Below are 21,752 nucleotides of genomic sequence, written 5' to 3' on the forward strand. Positions count from 1 at the left end.
CATTCTCTTTATTTTTTTCATAGTTTACGTTTAACACAGAACTGTCCTGTATTTGCCCCCGCCCCTTTTTTTTTTCTGGCTCTGTTGCAACCTGATTACCTACTTCCGGTTCCAAAAGAGATGTGTGTTTGTTTGGTCAGTTCATAACTCTGATATTTGTAACTCTAAAGTTCTACTGTAGGTACTGTTTAAAGCCTTCCTTGGACTCAAAGGTGTATCAGCACTTCAGGCGATATGAGTACTTCATACTGCTTCTTTCTGAATGAAGAACAAAAATATTTCTTGAACACATCTACTTGACCAAATGCAAAAATAAAAAGTTTCTTTTCTCCTTCCAGTAATTGGTCTAAAGCTTTTACAGGATTTCTTTTGTTCTTAATATTCTTAATAACCTCCTTTATGTTATCCTTAGCCCTGCCCAGCATGGATTTTTCCCTGATGTTTTTAATGCCTCTTATCAATTTTCACAATTTCCTATTTGTACTGTTTGCTATTTTCCATTTTCCACATTTGTTATATGTTGCTGCTGGTGCCTATTAAAGCTTCCCACACCATGACGGGTAGGAATTATTGACACAAGGAGCACCATAAAATATGGAATTGGCATTAGTAGGGTCAGTTGTTCATAATTCATTTCTCTGAATTATGAAAATGTCAATTTTCAGTGTGTTAAGAGAGACCAATCCGCCTCACCCATGAGAACAGACCCTGGTAGTACATGTAGTGTCTCATATTAACATTGTCTCTCCATCCAGGCATTTGTACTGCGACTCTCACCCTAGACCTGAGTGCATAGAGGAAGTGAGGGGAACGTACAGTTCACGCATGAGACACTGTTCTGCCTCAGAGTTGAACACCTCCTTCTCTACTCAATGTCAGATTCCAACATAACCGACTTCACCAACCCCTCCACCTTCATCCTGCTGGGCATTCCTGGCCTGGAGGCAGCCCATGTCTGGATCTCCATCCCTTTCTGCACCATGTACATTATAGCCATCTTGGGGAACTTCACCATCCTTTTTATCGTGAAGACGGAGTCGAGCCTCCATGTCCCCATGTACTATTTCCTCTGCATGCTGGCCATCACCGACCTGGTCCTGTCCATGTCCACCCTACCCAAAATGCTGAGCATCTTCTGGTTCAATTCCAGGGAGATCAATTTCAGTGCCTGCCTCACCCAGCTGTACTTCATTCACTCCTTCTCAGGGATGGAGTCTGGGATCTTTGTGGCCATGGCTGTTGATCGCTATGTGGCCATCTGCAATCCCCTGAGACATTCCACCATCCTGACAAACCCTATGGTGGCCAAGATCGGCCTGGCCATTTTGCTGCGGGGTGGCATGCTTGCACTGCCCTATCCCTTCCTGGTGAGGCGATGGCCATATTGCAGAACCAACGTCATCCCCCATACGCACTGTGAGCACATGGCCGTGGTGAAGCTGGCCTGTGCCGACATCCGTGTCAGTAGTTACTACGGCCTCTTTGTGCTATTGTGTGTGCTCTGTCTGGATGTGTTTTTTATCACAGTGTCCTACATCCAGATCCTCAGGGCCATTTTCAGACTCCCCACAAAGGACGCCCGGATCAAGACATTTGAAACCTGCTTCTCCCACCTCTGCGCCATCTTAGCCTTTTACATCCCAGGTCTCTTCTCATCCCTCATGTCCCGGTTTGGCCAGAATATGGCCGTGCATTTCCATGTTCTCATTGGCAATGTGTACCTCCTGGTTTCCCCCTTGCTAAACCCCATCATCTACGGGGTGAGGACCAAACAGATACGGAACAGGCTGCTCCATTTCTTTACTCATAAAGGGACCTAAATTTTCTCCTGGTGCTCTGGCTCTCAGATCGAGCTCTGTGCAGAGCTGGCTTATGACATGGTTCTGGGCCCTCTTCCCTGAATCACTGACTGGACAGTCAAAGAGACATTAAACCCTCTCCTGGCCTTACTGTGCTGTGTCAATTTGACAAACTGGAGAATCAGTCTGTGTACAACTCATTCACTCATAGGGTTTTCACCATTCTAATTGTAATTCTAATTGTAACTGGACACCCAAGGCCTTCTCCCTGACCTATCCCTTCGCCCAAGAACCCACCCCTGCTCCACATCTTCCCTCAAGTTCCAACTCACTTCTCTGTCTTTTCCCACAACGCCATGCCCCTGTCACTTGCTCCTCTGCTCCCCACTCCCCATCACTCACTGCATCATCTTCACCTCCCTCCCCCACAGTCCTCCCCATCTGGAAACTTTATGTTCTTCTGAATACGATTATCCTATTTTTTGTGCATGTATCATTGCTGCATGTGAAGTTGTGAATATTGACTATGGATCTGTATTTCAAAATGTAGTTACACCTGGGGAACCCCCACTAGACAAGATGCTTTTAGTCTAGATAGCTGGGTGGGGAAGGGCCTATTCAGGGCAATGAGCCATTACGAAAAAAATAATAGGCCTTAGAAGAAACTTATCCCCCACCTGAGGAGCCTTCCTGAGGATCCTACAGACAGGCTCCATGTAATGGCTGCTATGAATCTACAAGAACATGTGATGTGACCACATGTCTCTAGACTCCATCTTGGCATGTCAGTTTTTCCACAGACCAGTCTGGGAACCTAGCTTTAAAATAAAAGATTCCCGCCATAAAAGAAAAGCTATATAAGGCAGGGAGTGACATCGTCTGGTTTTCTTCACTCCCCACCCGAGAAGACTCCTGGAAACACCTGAAGAACAAAGACTGAACTGGGAGCAGTGCTGGACCCAGGCTAAAGGGATTTTTACCCTGTGAATGGAACACCTGGGTGTTCCAAGCTGTAAAGCAAGTGCAGCTTGCCCCATAAGAATCTGCTGCCTGCTTTATCATCTCTTAGGGTGAGAACCTGCTATTCATATCCAATCTGTTTAGTATTTTAAGTTTGGTTTGTGTATTTTGTTTATTTTCTAGGTAACCTGCTTTAATCCCTTATAATCCCTTAAAATATAGCTTTTGTAGTTAATAAATTTGTTTTACTTTATCTAAACCAATATGGGGATCATAATTCAGGGCCAAAAGGCTGCTATATATTCCTCTCCACATTGAGAGTGGGGGCAAATTTTATGAGCTTGTGATGTACAGTTCACTGTGCAATGCAAGATGGTATACGTTTGGGATTATACTCCAGAGGGGGTTTGTGCCTGAGAAGCTGGAAGGTGGCCCAGGTTCAGACTTCCCAGGCAGGGGCTGGTCAGAAAGCCCGTCTACATGTAACAGCTGGGTGTGTCCCTACCCGTAAGTATGCTGGTGAACGTGCAGGCTGAATCCTGGAGGACTTTACAGCTTGCCACAGCAGTACAGTAAGAAGGAACACAGGCTGGTGGATTGGGGGGGGTGAGTGGTACCCCAGTTCCAGGTGATACTCTGGGGGAACCCATCACAGCTGTATAAAAACAGCTGAGGGTTGGGGTCAGGGTTGGGAGACAGATGGGCAAGATTGTGCATCATAAAGCTTGTGGACCCTAAAGCTCAGTTACATTGTGTAGTTTATTTACTTAGCTTTCTGCTCCCTTTGGCTCCTCCTGGCTGGGGACCTGTAGCTGGCAGGGTCCCTGCAATGGGGATGGGCTGTGGGTCCTTTGCCCTGAGCCAGGCCTCAGGGGCAGGGACAGGGATCAGCTTTGAAACTAGGAGGACAACAGCTGGGAGAGGTGGAAGGATCAGCCCCTGCATTAGCTGGAAAAGAGGGATGCTAGACCGAGGCTGGGGTGGATTTAGTACCTGACAGGGAGGGAAATAGGGGGAGCCTATACAGGAAGGATGGGCTCCACCTAAACTGAAATGGAACCAGATTGCTTGGGTTGGTGGCAGCATTACAAGCCTGGAGTGGCAAGTTTTAATTTTTGGAGTCCTTGCGGGCCCGCACCTTCTGCACTCGAATCAGCCTTGACACCACCCGAGATTTTTCCCCACTGTAAGAAACAGACATGCGCTGTCACACCACAAATATTACTTAAAATGTTCCCATTTTCTCCAACTCTCTGGAGTTGGCGGGGAATGGCTGTACCCCAGTGTGGCCATTTAGTCCCATCTGTCTCTGGGAGTCTTTCCTTTGCCTACAATGAGGCTTGGGCCTGGTTACCAAGTAGCGCCATATAAGCTGTTGCACACAAATGTGGATTCCTCCGGGAATGCCTTGATCTTACCAAATCTCCCCAGGGTTGCATTTTTCTAGGACCTCTTTCCCAGAACACCTTTTGAGAAGCTGCTGCTCCTTTACATGTGTCGAATGATACAAGGAACTGCTGACCTTCAGCAGCCATTTTATTATTGTGTTCTGCTGGGCTGTATTTCCTTCTCTTCCAACCAGTAAGTCATCTTTGCACCTATTTACTTACTCTTTAATATTTCTAAGGGTGGCTGAGTCTCACAATATTGAGTACCTTCCATGAAGTTCATTGCAGTGATGTTTAATCTCTCAAATCCTCCCAATTTAATTATTTGTATTTATCACAACTATTTGTATAAATCCTTCAGTGCACATAAACCCAAACCAATCTGAACAATTTGTAATAAAAAATGTATTATAGATCCATACTGCTAACATCCATCCCTTAATTACACTCTATATAGTGACATTTTAAGATATATTTAAAGTTTGGTACCTCAGCTACCTCAGCAGGGGGGAGGGATAGCTTAGTGGTTTGAGCATTGGTCTGCTAAACCCAGGGTTGTGAGCTCAATCGTTGAGGGGTCCACTTAGGGATCTGGGGCAAAATCAGTACTTGGTCCTGCTAGTGAAAGCGGGGGGCTAAACTCAATAACCTTTCAAGGTCCCTTCCAGTTCTAGGAGATATAGTACATCTCAATAAAAAAGAAAAAAAAAAAATTAATTTTATCACTCCCTTCCTTAATTAATGCACATACTTTTTCTCGAATACTACTTTCCCCCTTGACAAACTTTGAAGTTAGTGGTGAAAGATCAAGTTACAACACATAATCTAAATTCCAAGCAGCATGTGGTCCCTGGTAAACAAGCAAGACAAGGCTGAAGACTGAGCTGTGTGGAATCCTTTTTTTTGTGGCTGTAGTTTTTAGCTGTTTCTTTAATAAATTACTCCTGTTTAAGAAGGATGGCAACTCCACTGATCACGACACACAAATAGCCTCACTGCATCTAATACAACCCAGAGGAGCAGTGCCCATTCATTACTACAGCAATGGTGCGGGGATGGGGGTCAGGATTCCCTATTCTCAGCTCTGCCACTGACTCATTGTGTGATTTGGGGTAAATCACTTTATCATTACACAAGGCTAAGTCAGTCCATGACATGGGGATAATGCTATGAGACTGCACCCCATATTCTCCACAGTGATATTATTATGATGTGATTATGACATAATTATAATGCATTTTATACAAGATAAGTCCCATGAGATGTCATTGGATAAGAAATGATTTGTTGAATATGATTTTCTTATTTGTGTGCGTGTATCATTTTTATGAGAGATGTTATGAATATTGGTGATGTAGCTGTATTTCAAATGGAATTACACATGGGTCACACCCACTAGACAAGTTGCTTTCAGTCTAGATAGCTGGGTGGGGAAGGACCATTCCAAGCAACGAGCCATTAGGAAAAAACAATAGGCCTTAGAAGAAGCTTATCCCCACCTGGGGAGACTTCCTGTGAACACTACAGACGGGCTGTGAATAATAGCTGCTATGACTCTACAAGGACATGTGACCAGACCACATGTCTCTAGACTCCATCTTGGGATGTCAGTGTTTTTCCACAGATCAGTCTGGGAACCAAGCTTTGAAACAAAGGTATCTGCCATATGACAAAGCTTTATAAGGCAGGGAGGGACAGAATCTGTTGCTCTTCTCTCCCCACCCAAGAAAACTCCTGGAAACACCTGAGGAACAAAGACTGAACTAGGGGCAGTGCTGCATCCAGGCTAAAGGAATTTTTTTAGCTTGTGAATGGAACACCTGGGGGTTCCAAGCTGCAAACAAGTGCAGCTTGTACCTTTAAGAATTTAAAAGTCTGCTTGTATCACCAGTTAGGGTGAGAATACGCTAATTCATATTGAATCTGTTTAGTATATGAAGCTTAGGTTGTATTTTTGTTTATTTGCTATGTAATCTGCTTTGATCTGCTTGCTATCACTTATAATCACTTAAAATCTCTCTTTTCTAGTTAATAAACTTAGATTGCCATATCAAAACTAAGGACCAAAACACCTGGGGATTCCAAGCCATAAAACAAGTGCAGCTGGCCCCTTAAGAATCTGCAGCCTGCTTGTATCATCTCTTAGGATGAGAAATGGGTATTCATATCCAATCTCTTTAGTATATTAAGCTTAGTTTGTAGTTTTTGCTTATTTGCTAGATAATCTGCTTGGATCTCTTTGCTATCATTAAAATATCTTAAAATCTATATATTGTCATTAATACACTTAGTTTGCTGTATCAAAATTCAGGACCAAAACGCTGTTGCATATTCCTCTCCACATTGGAGGAGGTGAAAAATGTTATGAGCTTACACCATATGGTTTCCCGTGCAGCGCAAGATGGTATAAATTTGGGTTTTTACTCCAGAGGAGGGGGGGTGCCTGAGGAGCTGGGAGAAGCTTTCCTATGTAACTGCATAGGTGTGGGTGTGTCCCTACCCGTGTGAATGCTGGTGAAAGTGCAGGGTGGAAGTCTTTGTAGCTTGTCACAGCAGTACAGTGTTAGAGGGAGCCCAGGCTGGGGGGTCAGGGGGCTGAGTGGTACCCCAGTTCCAGATGAACCCCGGGAGGAATCTGTCACAAACGCTGCCTAGCAGTCTAGCTAAAGAGCTTCTAGATGTAGTGATCAAAAGCGTCATGCAGAGCGTATGTTTGACTCAGCTTCACAGTTCGATTTCAGACCCGGGGCAATGGGTTCCCTGTAGTTCCAGGTATGGTGCCATGCACGTGTGTAAATAGCTGGCTAATGGCAGGTGTGCCTTTTATCTCCCTCTCTATCAGCTATCGCAGCCACCCCGGCCTCTGCCCAGCATCCCGCCTTCCCAGATAAAGCTGGGGCCTATCCTTCCACCTCTCTCAGTGGTTGTCCTCCTAGCTTGAAAACTGATTCCTGGCCTGCTCCCAAGGCCTGGCTCAGGACAAAGGGATCCCAGCCCAGCCCCATTGCAAGGACCCTGCCTGCTTCAAGCCCCCAGTCGGGAGAAACAAAAGGGAGCTGAAAGCTAAAGAAATAAGCCACACAAGGGTCTCTTCCCTCAGGACTTTGTAGCTGAGCTTTAGGGCCCACAAACTTTATGATGCACAATCTCACCCACCTGCCTCAGAACCCTGCTCTCAACACTCAGCTGCCTTTATACTCCTTCCTGGCTTCCCTCTGCGCTCCTGACTGGCCTGTCAGCCCCAAGGCTGTGTCCTCGCTGCACTCACTTGCAGGCTCCAAGTCAGGCTGCAGCAGCCCCCTTCCAGCCCCAGAGCAGAGGGAGCCCAGCTGATGGCAGAGGGAGGTGGAGATGATCCAGCAAATGATGGGGAGAGGGGAGTAGAGGAGCGACTGATGGGGGGCACTGACTTGGTGGAAGTGTCACAGAAATGGGTGGGGCCTTGAGAGAACATGTGGAACAAAGGTGGGGTCTTGGGGGAAGAGATTGGGCAGAGGACAGGGCTTCAGTAATCCAGTTACCATCTGTCACTTTGACACCACACAGTAAGGTCAGGAAACGGTAGGGCCCAGCACCATGTCACCTTCCAGCTCTGCATGGAGCTCAGTCTAAAAGCCATGGCACCAGGAGAAAATTTTAGGTCCCTTTATGAGTAAAGAGCCGGAGTAGCCTGTCCCGGATCTGTTTGGTCCTCACCCCGTAGATTATGGGGTTTAGCATGGAGGGCACCAGGAAGTAGACATTAGCAATGAGAACGTGGAAGTGCAGGGCCACATTCTGGCCAAACCGGTATGCGAGGGAGGAGAAGAGAGCTGAGATGTAAAAGACTAAGATGGTACAGAGGTGGGAGATGCAAGTCCCAAAAGTCTTGAGCCGGGCGTCCTTTGTGGGGAGGCTGAAGATGGCCCTGAGGATTTGGATATAGGACACAGCGATAAAAAGCACATCCATACTGATCACCAAGATTGCCACAGAGAGGCCGTAGTAACTACTGACACGGATGTCAGCACAGGCCAGCTTCACCACGGCCATGTGCTCGCAGTGTGTGTGGGGGATGATGTTGGTTCTGCAATATGGCCATTGCCTCGCCAGCAAGACATAGGGCAATACGAGCATGCCACCGCGCAGTAACGCGGCCAAGCCAATCTTGGCCACAACGGGGTTTGTCAGCGTAGTAGAATGTCTCAGGGGATCGCAGATGGCCACGTAGCGATCAAAAGCCATGGCCACAAGGATCCCAGACTCCATCACTATGAAGCAGTGAATCAAGTACAGCTGGGTGAGGCAAGCACTGAAATTGATCTCCCTGGAATTGAACCAGAAGATGCTCAGCATTTTGGGCAGGATGGATGTGGACAGGACCAGGTCGGTGACCGCCAGCATGCAGAGGAAATAATACATGGGCCCATGGAGGCTCAGCTCCGTCTTCACGATGAACAGGATGGTGAAGTTCCCCAAGATGGCTGTGACATACATGGTACAGAAGGGGATGGAGATCCAGACATGGGCCCCTTCCAGGCCAGGAATGCCCAGCAAGATGAAGGTGGAGGGGTTAGTGAAGTCAGTTGTGTTGGAATCTGACATGGAGTAGGGGAGAAGGTGTCCAACTCTGAGGCAGAACAGTGTCTCCTGCACGTATCGTATGTTCCCCTGACTTCCTGTATGTGACCAAGGTCAAGGGTGAAGGTTTCAGTACAAATGCCTAGATGGAGAGACAATATTAATATGAGACATACATGCACTACTGGAGGTGTTTTCATGGGGGAAGCAGATTGTTCACTCTTCATATACTGAAAATTGACATTTTCATTATTCAGAGAAATGAATTATGAACAAATGACCCTACTAATGCCAATTCCATGTGTTATGGTGCACCATACATCAATAATTCCTACCCTTTGGGGTCTATGAATCCTTAATAGGCTCCATCAGAAATACTAGTGTGGATATTGGTTATCTGTCATTGTTCATTCATGCAATGAAACCCAGGCTAGAGAGTCTGTGCTGCAGGGAGTTCCCCATTCACCCAGTTGCTCAAAATGTGAGAGTAGAAAAAATCTAAACCTTTGTCAACATGTGTCGGGGGAAGCATCCCAGCTGGAACACAGCTCCGGGAAAAGGCCAGGCATGATCCAGTTTCTATAAAGGATATAGCAGCTATAAAGGGGATATATGAGACAGGGGGAGGATGCCATATGAAGACAAATTGAAATGCCTGGGACTGTTTAGTTAAGAGAAGAGACCAAGAAGGGTACATATGATAGAGGAGAACAATATAAAGAATGGAAGCGATTATATTCAAATGGACAAACAGAGAACAGTTCCCAACCAGTAATATCTGTGGACACTTAGTGCTTCCAAAGGACTAATTCCCCAAAGATGAAGCAAATTATCAGCAAAACTGATTGGGAGGAATGTGAAAGAAAACTGGCAGTTTTTAAAGAAGAGTTTATTGGATAGCTAAAAAGACTCGATTCCACAATCAAGAAAGTGAACAACTTTGGCTAAAAACGCGGTTAGAAAGTGAAGGCAGCAGTTAGGAGAGAAAAAGCAATATATAATACATAGGGAAAAGGGAAAATAGATAAAAAGCAATACAAACTGGAAATGATGAAAATTGATAAGGGACGTTAAAGACATCAGGGGAAAATCCATGCTTGGCAGAGTTAAGGATCACAAAAATGAGGCTATTAAGAATATTAAGAACAAAAGAAAGCCTAGAAAAAGTTTAGGTCAATTCCTAGAGGGAGAAAGGAAACTTGTTAATATTGCAGAAAAGGTAGATGTGTTCAAGAAATATTTTTGTTGTGCATTCGGAAAGAAGCAGTATGAGGTACGCATATCACATGAGACGATGAAATACTTTCCAGTCCATCAGCAGTCAAGGAGGATGTGAAAGAGCATCTACAGAAGAATCTTAGCATTACGAACACCAGATATCCAAACTGACCGTTCATCCACATATCTCATTCGGAACCAGAAGTACACAACCAGGAAGCAGCAGAGCCCAAAAAAGGCAAATACAGGGCAGTTTCGTGTTAAACAAAAACTATTTAAAGAAATAAAGGGAACGTTTAAAAAAAACAACATAAGACAGCATTAGGAATCAATGGAAATGCAGGTATGGGATTACTTAACACAAAAGTCTATGCATATAAAGAATGCCTGGCTATCATTTTGGAACAGGGAATGCAGGCCTGACCCACAAATTAGGGCACTGTATTAGGGAACACAGTGACTCTGAAAAGGATTTAGGGGTCACTGTGGATACTCAACTCATAGTGAGCTCCCTTTGTGATGCTGTGACCGAAAGGGCGGATGTGATCCGTGGATGAATAAGCAAGGATGAATTGGGGCAATGGAAGGATTTTACCTCTCCACATGGCATTGTCCAGGCCCAGGGTCCACATTTCAAAAAGGATGTTGAAAAATTGGAGAGGGTGCACAAAAGAGCCACAAAAATGATTCGAGGCTGGAAAAAATGCCAGACAGTGTGAAAGACTTTCTATTTATATTAAAGAGTAATACCGGGCTCTGTAATCTAGCAGAGAAAGGCAGAGCAAGGCCCAATAACTGGAAGCTGAAGCCAGACAAAATCCAGTTGGAAATAAGGGACAAATGTTTATCACTGAGAGTGATTTGGAACGAACTGCGAAGGGAAAAGGTTGATTTTCCAACTCCGTGTGTCTGCAGAGCCAGACTGGATGCTTTTCTTGGAGATCTGCTTGAGGGCTTGTGTGCACTGAAAACGTTACAGCGATGCTGCTGTAGTGCTTCAATGTAAAGACTACTTGCACTGATAGGAGGGGTTCTCCCGGTAGCGTAGTTAATCCACCACCCCGAGAGGTGGTAGCGAGGTCGATGGACGAATTCTTCTGTCGACCTCATGCTGTCTACACTGGGGTTAGTGCGATACAGCTACATCTCTCAGGGGCTTCCTTTCTTTTGGCTACTGCAAAAAAAAAGAAAATGCAATTTTCGGTCGTATAGGATGCTGTCATGGGAGGTGATAGTATTCATCTACGCATCGCTGGTTCGGCCTCAGCTTGAGTACCGAGTCCAATTTTGGTCATCAATGTATAGGAAGGATGTAGAGAAACTGGAAAGGATCCAGAGGCAAGCAGCAACCATGATCAAAGGGATGGGAGGGAAGCCATATGACAAAGGCTGAGGAACTAGGTATGTTTAGTTTGGAAAAGAGGAGATTAAGTGGGGACATGGTAGCAGTCTTCAAATACATGAAAAGCTGCCATAAAAAAAAGGTGGGGAAAAGTTCTCTCTTGCCACAGAGGACAGGAGAAGAGGCAATGGGTTCAAACTACAGCAGAGCAGATTTAGATGAAATTTCAGTAAAAACTTCCTAACTGTAAGAACAGGAGGACAATGGAAAAGAGACCTCGAGAGGTTATAGAAGCTCTTCTTCTGAAAGTTTTCCAAAGGAGGCTGTATGGGATGGTTTAGACACAACAAATCCTGCATCTTGGCACAGGTTAGACTATATGGCCCTTGTGGTCCCTTCTAACCCTGTGGCTCTATGATTCTGAGATGTAAAATCTCAGTGTGGACCAGGCCTTAGTCACAGACAAGTCATGGGGCTGAATACTGGGGTAACTGGGTGAAATATAATGGCCTGTGTTATATTGGAATTCAGACTGGATGATCTAATGGTCACTTGTGGCCTTAAACCCTATGAATCTATTGATAAAGAAAGTTGTTCAGACATTTGTATTCACTGTGTTTCATAAAACACGAACAAGGGAACATTCAATTACATTGAAAATTTGAACATATAACAGTGATAACAGAAAATTGTTAACATAATCTATATTTGGCCTCTGGAACTCCTTGCCACAGATGTTACTGGAGCAAAGAGTTTAGCTGAATGGGATTCACAAACGGATGGGCCATTGTAGGTGCTGCTGGTGGCAGCACCATTACGTAAGGCTGTCTGACACCTTCGATTAGAAGACCTGGTTTTCAGTTGTTGATAAGTTTGCCAGACTTTAAACATTTGAACTGAAATTTCCCAGGCCGGGTGTCTGCTTCTGGCTGAATTGTTGTTTGAAAGTTTCAGGCATAACAGTTCAGCCGACTTCGCAAATGAAACTAGGAGAAAAGATGTTTTGCCCATGTTGAAAAATTCTTATAGTTGTTCCAGTGAGGACCCCTAGCACCTCCATGTTTTCCAGGAGATAAAAGCCAGATAATAGCTTCCCCCCACCCCAGTTAACAGCAGAGCCCTAGATGCAAGAGCAGGGGGGGATGTCTGTGCATTGACGCACCACCCACTCCTGAGGTGTTTACTCAATTCTTACTCCAAGGGGAGTTTTGCCTCTATGAGGTCTGAGCAAACTACGTGCCCCAGTTTCAGAATTTGGCCCTCTGTTGTACATCTACTAAACCCTTCATCCTGAAAAATCCACTGTAGCACTGAAATGCAGCTGCCTTGGGGCTGGAGGCCATCAGCCAGGGGAGGGGGACAAAGAAAAGAGGGACAAATTTGGCCAGTGATACTGGAGCAAACTCATCACTTGTGGCAAGGGCCCTGGGATGTTTAATGTCTGTGCAGAGCAAAAACGCACACAGACATACTCTCTATCCCAGCACGCCCATGTTGCACTGGGTTTGTCGAGCAGGTGAGCTCCTCAGCAAGAGATGGGTACCTGTGAATTCTGAGATGGAAGCTTCTTTCCTGGGAATCCCTCTCAGGTAGCCGTGTCCAACGCCTCTCTCACCCCAGCATCTGTAGCAACATCCCACACCGAGAGCCGATGCAGGGGTGTGCACCATTTATAATATAGCTCTGTGCAATCGCTGGGGGGTTTGTTCAGCCTCTAGTGGAGAAGCGGCATGTGAATGTAAACAGGCTGGAGACAAGCCTGTCTGCACTTATGTGCTATTTATCCAGATTTAGAAGTAAACTGTAATGAAGGGACCTTCCCAGAGGGAGATGAGAACTCTGTGCTGAGTCAGAAAGCAATTGGCTGCTCTGTGTATTTGTGTATATTTAAAAATTATAGTTGATTACTAAGAACACTAGGGATAATAACTAGATCCACATAGGGTCTGATACCCTGTAAATGCCCAGGATGGCTGCACAGATAGTAGAAGGCAGATCTGGAGGGAGATCACTCCGGGGAGACAAAAACACTTTGTGCAGGCACATGGGACTGTCACTAAGGGAACAGAGATCAGTAATTCTCATCAGTAACCAGGGTGGATACAAATGAATTATTATTTTTAAAAATAAAAATAAATCAATTTTTTTTATTTAAATCAGATTTTTTCGTAAAATGTTTTTTGAGGAAAAAACTTATGTAAAGATAGTTTTAGTTAAGATACATTATAGCTCAAAGATATCTCATCATGGAATAGGGATTATAAATTCTAATTCTATAGTATGAAACAATATATGCATTCAATGTTTAAGAAAACTTTTGTAAATGAGTTCCAATAGTTCATGGATTAGGGACCCAATCTTATGGGGTTCCACAGGGTTCTGTATAGATTATTTAGGTTAATCTTTCTATCTACACAAAGGGATGGTATATAGAGATGAGAAATAACAGACCTCAATTCTATTGCCCCTCTGCAAATTTGTGTATACAGAGTCAAACCCCTCACCTCTCTCTAAAAGTGCAAAGTTTCAAAAAGTTTAATGAATAGAAGATTGTTGGGGGTGGAATAGATCTGGACAAGGAGAAGAAGTCTGGAGATAAATATGAGAAGCGAGTGACATATGCTTGTTTTGTTAAAATATTATATGTTTGCTGTTGAAGAAAATATGCAGAATACTTAATGTTGTTGTTTTAGTTAAATAAAACAATTTAAGTATCTGTCTAGTGATGTTCCCCTCCTAATACAGCATGGCAAGAAAATCCTCCAAATACTAATAATTAATCTGTTGAACTAGTGATAGTTCACTTCCCAATGACTTCATAAATATCTGCTTCAATTACCTTTGGTAAATGAAATAACCAAACAATCATTCATTTTCTGATATAGCTGTAAAACTAATCTGAAAAGTTTTCAAAATAAATCACTGTTTAAAAATGTATAGTTTGTACCTTCTAAAAATGAAACCTACATCCGTCTCTGAGTTGTGAAGAATATGTATTAAGGTTATAACAACCAACAAGAATGCACTTTTATGTAGAAATCCATGATTAAATCAAGTATCAGGGGGTAGCCGTGTTAGTCTGTATCTACAAAAACAACAAAGAGTCTGGTGGCACCTTAAAGACTAACAGATATATTTGGGCATAAGCTTTCGTGAGTAAAAACCTCACTTCTTCGGATGCATAGAGTGAAAGCTACAGATGCAGGCATTATATACTGACACATGGAGAGCAGGGAGTTACTTCGCAAGTGGAGAATCAGTGTTGACAAGGCCAATTCAATCAGGGTGGATGTAGTCCACTCCCAATAATAGATGAGGAGGTGTCAATTCCAGGAGAGGAAAAGCTGCTTCTGTAGTGAGCCAGCCACTCCCAATCCCTATTCAAGCCCAGATTAATGGTGTTGAATTTGCAAATGAATTTTAGTTCTGCTGTTTCTCTTTGAAGTCTGTTTCTGAAGTTTTTTTGTTCAATGACAGTGACTTTTAAATCTGTGATAGAATGACCAGGGAGATTGAAGTGTTCACTTACTGGCTTGTGTATGTTACCATTCCTGATGTCCGATTTGTGTCCATTTATTCTTTTGCGGAGGGACTGTCCGGTTTGGCCAATGTACATGGCAGAGGGGCATTGCTGGCACATGATGGCATATATGACATTAGTGGATGTGCAGGTGAATGAGCCCCTGATGGTGTGGCTGATGTGGTTAGGTCCTCTGATGCTGTTGCCAGAGTAGATATGGGGACAGAGTAGGCAACGAGGTTTGCTACAGGGATAGGTTCCTGGGTTGGTGTTTCTGTGGTGTGGTGTGTAGTTGCTGGTGAGTATTTGCTTCAGGTTGGGGGGTGGTCTGTAAGCAAGGACTGGCCTGCCTCCCAAGGTCTAGTCTTCCTGCTGGATAGATAGCACAGAAGTACAGACATGGAAAGAAAGACATTGGTGAGAGTGTCTCCGATCTTCAGCCTGTTTGCATCCAGATGGTGCTTCTCTGAAAGAGGCTAAGTGAACCCCCCTGGGATTGCACAGAGCTATTTTATAAATGGTGCACACCCCAATGTCGGCTCTCAGCTTGGCATGTTGCTGCACATGATGGGGTGAGAGAGGTGTGGGACACGGCTACCTGAGAGGGATTCCCAGGGAAGCCATTTCCATCTCAGGATTCACAGGTACCCCATGTTTTGCCGAGGAGCTCACCTGCTCGACTAACCCATTGCAACATGGGAGTAATGGGGTAGGGAGTATGTCTGTGGTCTTTTCTGCTCTGCTCAGGCATTAAACATCCAAAGGTCCTGGCCAGAAGGGATGAGTTTGCTCCAATACCATGGGCCAAAATGTCCTTCTTGCTGTGCCCCTGGCCCCAGCTGAAGTTGCCTGAACTGTTATGCCTGAAACTTTCAAAAACAATTCAGCCAGAAGCAGACACCCAGCATGGGAAATTTCAGTCCAAACGGTTAAAGTTTGGCAAACTTATAAGCAACTGAAAATGAGGTCTTCCAATTGAAGGTGTCAGACAGCCTTAACTAACTGTGGTGCCACCAGGACCATCTACAATGGCCAATCCATTTGTGAATCCAACTCAGCTAAGCTCTTTCCTCCAATAATATCAGTGGCAACGAGTTCCACAGGCCATATATGGATTATGTAAACAATTTTATTTTATCAGTGTTTTATGTTCAGACTTTCAGGATAATTAACTGTTCCCCTGTTTGCGTGCTGTGAGACAGAGTAAATATAAATGACTGATCTACTTTCTTTATCGATAGATTCATAGCATTCAAGGTCAGAAGGAATGTTTAGATCATCGTGTCTTACCTCCTGTATAACACAGGATATTAACTTTCACTCAGTTACCTCTGTTTTGAGCCACATGACTTGTGTTTGACTAAGGCCTGGTCTATAACAGGACTGTACATCATGAATCTTAGAGCCATAGGGCTAGAAGGGACTGCGAGGGTCACCTCGTCTAACCCCCTGCAAAGATGCAGAATTTGTTGCTTCTAAAGGATCCAGGACAGATGGCTATCCAGCCTCCCTTGGAAAACCTCCAGTGAAGAAACTTACAACCTCCCTAGACATCTGTTCCAGTGTCCTACTGTTTTTACAGTCTGGAGCCAGGTGTGGTAAGCAGCTGGAGAGAGTGAGGGGGGCCCTTGGCAGAGGCAGCCAAAAGGCATTGCAGGCCAGACTGGGAGGGGAATCATAACCCCAGTATGGGTTCTGATGTTGGGAAGAAGGTCCTGCCACCTAGAGCCTGAGGGTGTGCGGCCACCACCAGGGCAGCACAGCCAGGGCCAGGGCAGGAAACCTGGGATATATGAGAATCACAGAATCAGAGAATCATCTAGTCCAACTCCCTGCTCAAAGCAGGACCTAATCCCAACTAAATCATCCCAGCCAGGGCTCTGTCAAGCCTGACCTTAAAAACCTCTAAGGAAGGAGATTCCACCACCTCCCTAGGTAACCCATTCCAGTACTTCAACACCCTTCTGACACCATGGTTGCAGGTGCTGAGCTCGTTATGGTGCCCGGGACTGGCATTGATGAGTACCTCCCTCCCATTCCCTGCCCCTCGACCTCTGTAGCTGGTCGAGCGGTGCCACATCCCAGTGGTGCAGCTGCCGGGGATCCTGATCCCTTTTCCGCTCCTGCCCCCGCACCTAAGTGCATTCCTGTCCCCGGCCCTGTTCCCACCCCGATGCATTGCCTATCACCTCCTTCCCCTCCACCTCCCAGACTGCCTCCACCCCTGCCGGGGTTATTTAATTTCCCCTGTGCCCAGACGACCCTCAGCGGGTGGTTTTCATGTCTCCCATCTCTGACCCTTTAGGGACTGCTCTCTTCCCTCCATCGCCCCCTGCCCTGCTCGAAATGGAGATGGGTTGTGTGGCTCCAGCAGTACAGGCACTGTGCTGGGGGTCTGCCCCCCATTTGCCCAATTCCGTGGGCTGTGGGATTGTCACAGGGGCCCTGCTGTCCCCCACTGCACTGAAGGAGGAACTGCGCCGTTTCTTGTAGGAAAGTCCTCTGGGCTGAGAGGGATGTTTGCAGGAGGGGAGAGGGACCGAGAGACAGGACACCATGGCCTTTTGGTGGGCCAGCATCTTCCTTGATTCCCTGCTGGCTTTTGGGATCAGTCACAGATTGTTGTGAGGCCTGCAAGGATCCTCCCCTGCCCTCACTATGAAACTGACCATCTTTGCTACCTTGAACACCCTGGGCTGTAGGGTGGTTCTCCGTGGGTCTTCCTTCAAGGCTGGGGGAGGGGCCTGTAGAAGCAGTGTTGTGTCTGCCCACCTCCTGTCATTTCCAATAAGGCTTCTCTCCAGTGGCTGGCCCATCTCTCCAGCTGCTCTGCTGGCTGGAGGTCTACCTGGCTGCTGCTACTGCTGTGCAGGGGCCCCACCCCTGGAGGGACACGAGGAGCCCACCACCATTCCTGGGTCTCTCTTGGCTGGTTGGCACTGGTTGCTTGCTGCTGCTGCTTCGGATCCTTCTGCTGCTGACGTTGAGGAGGAGGGCTGCTGCGGGACATTGTAGAGGAGGCTCTTCCTGAACTGAGTGACTTTATATCTGGCTCCTGCTGTTGTAGGGAGTAAGTGGGAGCAGCGTGCAGTGCTCTCCCTAGCCCATCTCTTCCCCCCGCCCACCGCCCCCTCCACCACCCCTACTTATCATCGGGACCTTCTCTTTGCCCCCTCGCCCTGGCTCTTTGCTTTGTCCCTTCTACCATCTGAGACTATTGCAGCAGCAAGCATGGACCTCCCCCCCATGGACTTGCCCTCCCTTCGCCGCTATTTTTGGCTGCTAGGCCACCCTTTGCTCTTCCCAGTAGCCTCCTTGCAGCCGTTTGCCACTTTCCTCTTGCTGCCCATTTGGATCCCCCAACTTCTGCCTTGGCGTCTAGGAAGTTTTTTTGTTGTTGTTGTTACTTTGCCAGCTCCAGTTTGGCCCTGGAATTTGTTAGTCAGCCTGCCCTGCCCTCCTTGTCAGCTGTACTGAATCGCTTTACCTGCAAGGGGTTAAGTAGATATGTGGACAGAGTTGGCATTGGGGTTTGTGGCAGGGTTTGGTTCCCGGGTTAGTGTTTTTATTGTGTAGTGTGTCATTGTAGTAGACTTAAAAGTGGCAATTCTTCAACAAAAAAAACCTTCAAAAACAGCTACTAACTGCTACTCACTTTCTTCTTCTCCGCTACTCAAATCACCTAGTTGGCACCTGACCAGAAGGACCAATGAGAAAAAAGATACTTTTAAATCTAGGGAGGCAGGGGAGGGAATTTGTTTGTGGCTCTCATTGTTTGTTTCCTCTCTGGACAGAGGGAGAGACCAAGCAGGTACAACATCTTCTAAAAACGTACCTGGAATGATCCATCTAAAATTACAGAAATTGTAAGTAAGACAAGGAAATAGGTTATTTTTTGTTTTGGCTAGTGAATTTTCTATTCTACAAAGGTAGTTTTATTCCTGTTTTTGTAACTGTCAAGTTGAGTCCAGAGGGGAATCCTCTGTGTTTTAAATCTTTTTATTACCCTTCAAGGTTACCTTCCATCCTGATTTTGCAGGTGTGATTCTTTTACTTTTTTCTTTATAATAAAGTTCTTCTTTTAAGAACTTGATTGATTTTAATGTCCTAAAAATAAAGGGTCTGGTCTGTACTCACATTGCTGTGGCTACAGTGTATTTAATTTTAAAGGAAATGATTCCACCCATTAAGAGCATGGAATAATGATAACCAGAAGGTATTGGTTTCCCCTTCGAGTTTTTGGTAAAGGTCCCAAAAAATCAATTTTCAGAGCCTGCCATGGACCTTCATATATTTGGGATCGGAAAGGAGCATTTGTTTTTGTGGGGGTAGGATTATTCTGTGCACAAACTAAACAGGGTTCACAGTACTGGTATACATTTGCCTTCATGCATGGCCACCACCTATCAGGGTGACACGCCGCATGGTTTTTTCCACCTCCTGATGGTAGTTTTGTTACCTGGGGTTCTTTTAACCCAGAGCTCTTGATAACTTTTACTCTGTGCGAGGTGGTGTCAGGAAATAAACCAGGGGAGACACGGCCGTCCGACCGATAGATGGCTGGCACAAACAGGACAACACAAGAGTGCTTTCACTTAAAGCTAAACTTTACTAGTCTCAAGCACTTACACACGTCCACAACAAGATTAGTAAAACACCCCCAACCCTCGATAATTACCGATGCTGAGTGTGGCTCTCGAGTGGCACAGCACAGCCCATCTGCCGGTGGGGAACATAAGATGCATCCAGAGGAGAGTCCAGTCCAACTACCTCAAACTTTTTCCCATTATTTATACATTAGTAACAGAATGACATGTCCTTTAAAGAAAACTTGTTAAGTAAGTAGTTTCAATGGTCAAGCAAGAGGTTCCTTCAGATTATTAATTAACCAGGTGTGTTTTTTTTCTCCAGAATTTGAAGCCTTGAGGCCCCAACATTCCTGGGGCACATCCTGCTCTTCTAAAATGCATGTATCAGCAACTTCAACACAATTCTTATCAGGAAGGACATGCGGTCAAGCTGCCCTTTCTGTGGCACCCCAAAACTCCCCCCCGCTCCTGCCTTGGTCAAGCTGAGGCTGCTGCATGGCCACTTTGTGGCTTGCTGACTTGGCTCCTTTGAGCAATGAGCCATAGTGGTTCCAGGCACTTTACTAGTTTGCCAAAATCTCCCCATACAGTTTCCCCTCCTTAAAGGCCACCTTTCACACAAGGGGCCTTTACACGATCGCTGTCACACCTTGTCTGGATGCCCTTGAGTTGAGATCTAATGAAAGCTCAAGGCTCTCAGCCAAAACCGAGCAAATTATCTTCTGGATGGCGTCCCATACTTAGCACACCAGCATAGCAACTAACAAGTGATTGTTTTAGCCTCCTTTCCCATTTGAGAGAGGGGCAACAAGTTCAAAATGTTCCTTTCCCGGGGGTCCAAGTGCCAATGCCAGTAACCACTGACTCATCTGTTGGGGGACTTGCAATTGCTGGATTTTGTGCCAGGTCCAGCATGTCATTAGGCTGGTAACAAAAAACACTACTATTGGGCACCCCAAGGTTGCTACGATGGGTGTAGGGCCAAATTCAGGACACCCATGCCAGTGAGGGACCACCCCAAGAACACTTCCCACCAGTGGTGTAACAGGTCTTGGCCAATTCTTGCAAATACCTGTTTAATTTCATTGGCATTATGATGCACGGTAACCAGGACTCAGGGCCCTTCCTGTGTTGCAGTATCTAACTGGTTCTGTAAATCAGGGTGTACAAGCAATGTTTGTAAAGCAGTTAAATCCATTCCAAGGGGAACAGGTGTTACAATAGAATACAAAGTATAAGACACTTCTAACTGACTATATTTAAATCTGGATACATGAAATTCAAAATCACATCCCCTAATTGCTATAATATGACAGAAACATTTATTCTCGTAAGGATTATGATTTACTTTGTGAACATAATTTCGTTTGTTTGCCAATATCTCTAATCCAGTTCCATCCAAAGCAGTTCAATACATTTCTTGGGAGCCTTTTCTTTAGGCTGCCCACTTCTTCTGGCTGCCAGGCAATTCCAGTAACCTTCAGCAGTTCACACTGAGATAGTATTAGGGAAGGTATACCTTCACGGGGCCTTTCTTTCCTTAGATTAAAATCCTATTAGGGCTCCAAAGGGAGCCACAAAAGGTTGTGTTTACACGGGAACTTGCAGGGAGCGACCCCACACTGCCGTCTTTTACCTCCTATTGCAATGTGCAAACTACAAACTGTTTGTACCATCCATCTCCTGACTCTCTACCAATCCTTGTGGGGGCCTCCAAATTCTGTTACCCGGGGTTCTTTCAGGCAAAAGCTCTTGGTAACTTTTACTCTGTGTGAGGTGGTGTCAAGAAAAAAATCAAGGGAGACACGGTCGTCCGATCGATAGATGGCTGGCACAAAAAGGACAACACAAGGGTGCTTTCACTTAAAGCTAAACTTTACTTAGTCTCACGCACTTATACATGTCTGCAACAGGTTAGTAAAACGCCCCCAACCCTTGATAATTACCGACGCTGAGTGTGGCTCTCGAGTGACACAGTGGCAGCCCATCTGCTGGTGGGGAACACAAGATGCATCCAGAGGAGAGTCCAGTCCAACTACCTCAAACTGTTTGCCCTTATTTATACATTAGTAATACAATGGCATGTCCCTTAAAGAAAACTTGTTAAGCAAACAGTTCCAATGGTCAAGCAAGGGGTTTCCTTCTGATTATTGATTAACCTGGTGTGGGTTTTTTCCAGAGTTTGCAGCCTTGAGACCCGAATAGACATTCCTGGGGGCACATCCTGCTCTTCTAAAATGCATGTGTCAGCAACTTCAACACAATTCTTATCAGGAAGGACACGGGGTCAAGCTGCCCTTTCTGTGGCACCCAAACCCCCTCCCCCCCTGCCTTGGTCAAGCTGAGACTGCTGCTTGGCCACTTTACAGCCGGTTG

At 45.6% G+C, this 21,752-nt stretch overlaps 2 protein-coding genes across 2 annotated transcripts; one reads left to right on the plus strand and one right to left on the minus strand.

Annotated features, from left to right (window-relative positions):
• Nucleotides 1-872: 872 nt before the first annotated feature.
• LOC117872754 (olfactory receptor 52E4-like) lies at nucleotides 873-1,820 on the plus strand. Its single transcript, XM_034761512.1, has one exon. The coding sequence runs from the start codon at nucleotides 873-875 to the stop codon at nucleotides 1,818-1,820; it is 948 nt and encodes a 315-aa protein (XP_034617403.1).
• A 5,963-nt stretch (nucleotides 1,821-7,783) lies between these two features.
• On the minus strand, nucleotides 7,784-8,731 carry LOC117872760 (olfactory receptor 52M1-like). The gene has a single exon (XM_034761525.1). The coding sequence runs from the start codon at nucleotides 8,729-8,731 to the stop codon at nucleotides 7,784-7,786; it is 948 nt and encodes a 315-aa protein (XP_034617416.1).
• Nucleotides 8,732-21,752: the final 13,021 nt, after the last annotated feature.

This window comes from Trachemys scripta, chromosome 1 (assembly GCF_013100865.1).
Source record: "Trachemys scripta elegans isolate TJP31775 chromosome 1, CAS_Tse_1.0, whole genome shotgun sequence".
In the NCBI taxonomy this organism is placed as follows: Eukaryota; Metazoa; Chordata; order Testudines; family Emydidae; genus Trachemys; species Trachemys scripta.

Excerpts from the sequence above, each read along its gene's own strand:
- LOC117872754 (XM_034761512.1), top strand. The coding sequence starts at position 873 with ATGTCAGATTCCAACATAACCGACTTCACCAACCCCTCCACCTTCATC.
- LOC117872760 (XM_034761525.1), bottom strand. The coding sequence starts at position 8,731 with ATGTCAGATTCCAACACAACTGACTTCACTAACCCCTCCACCTTCATC.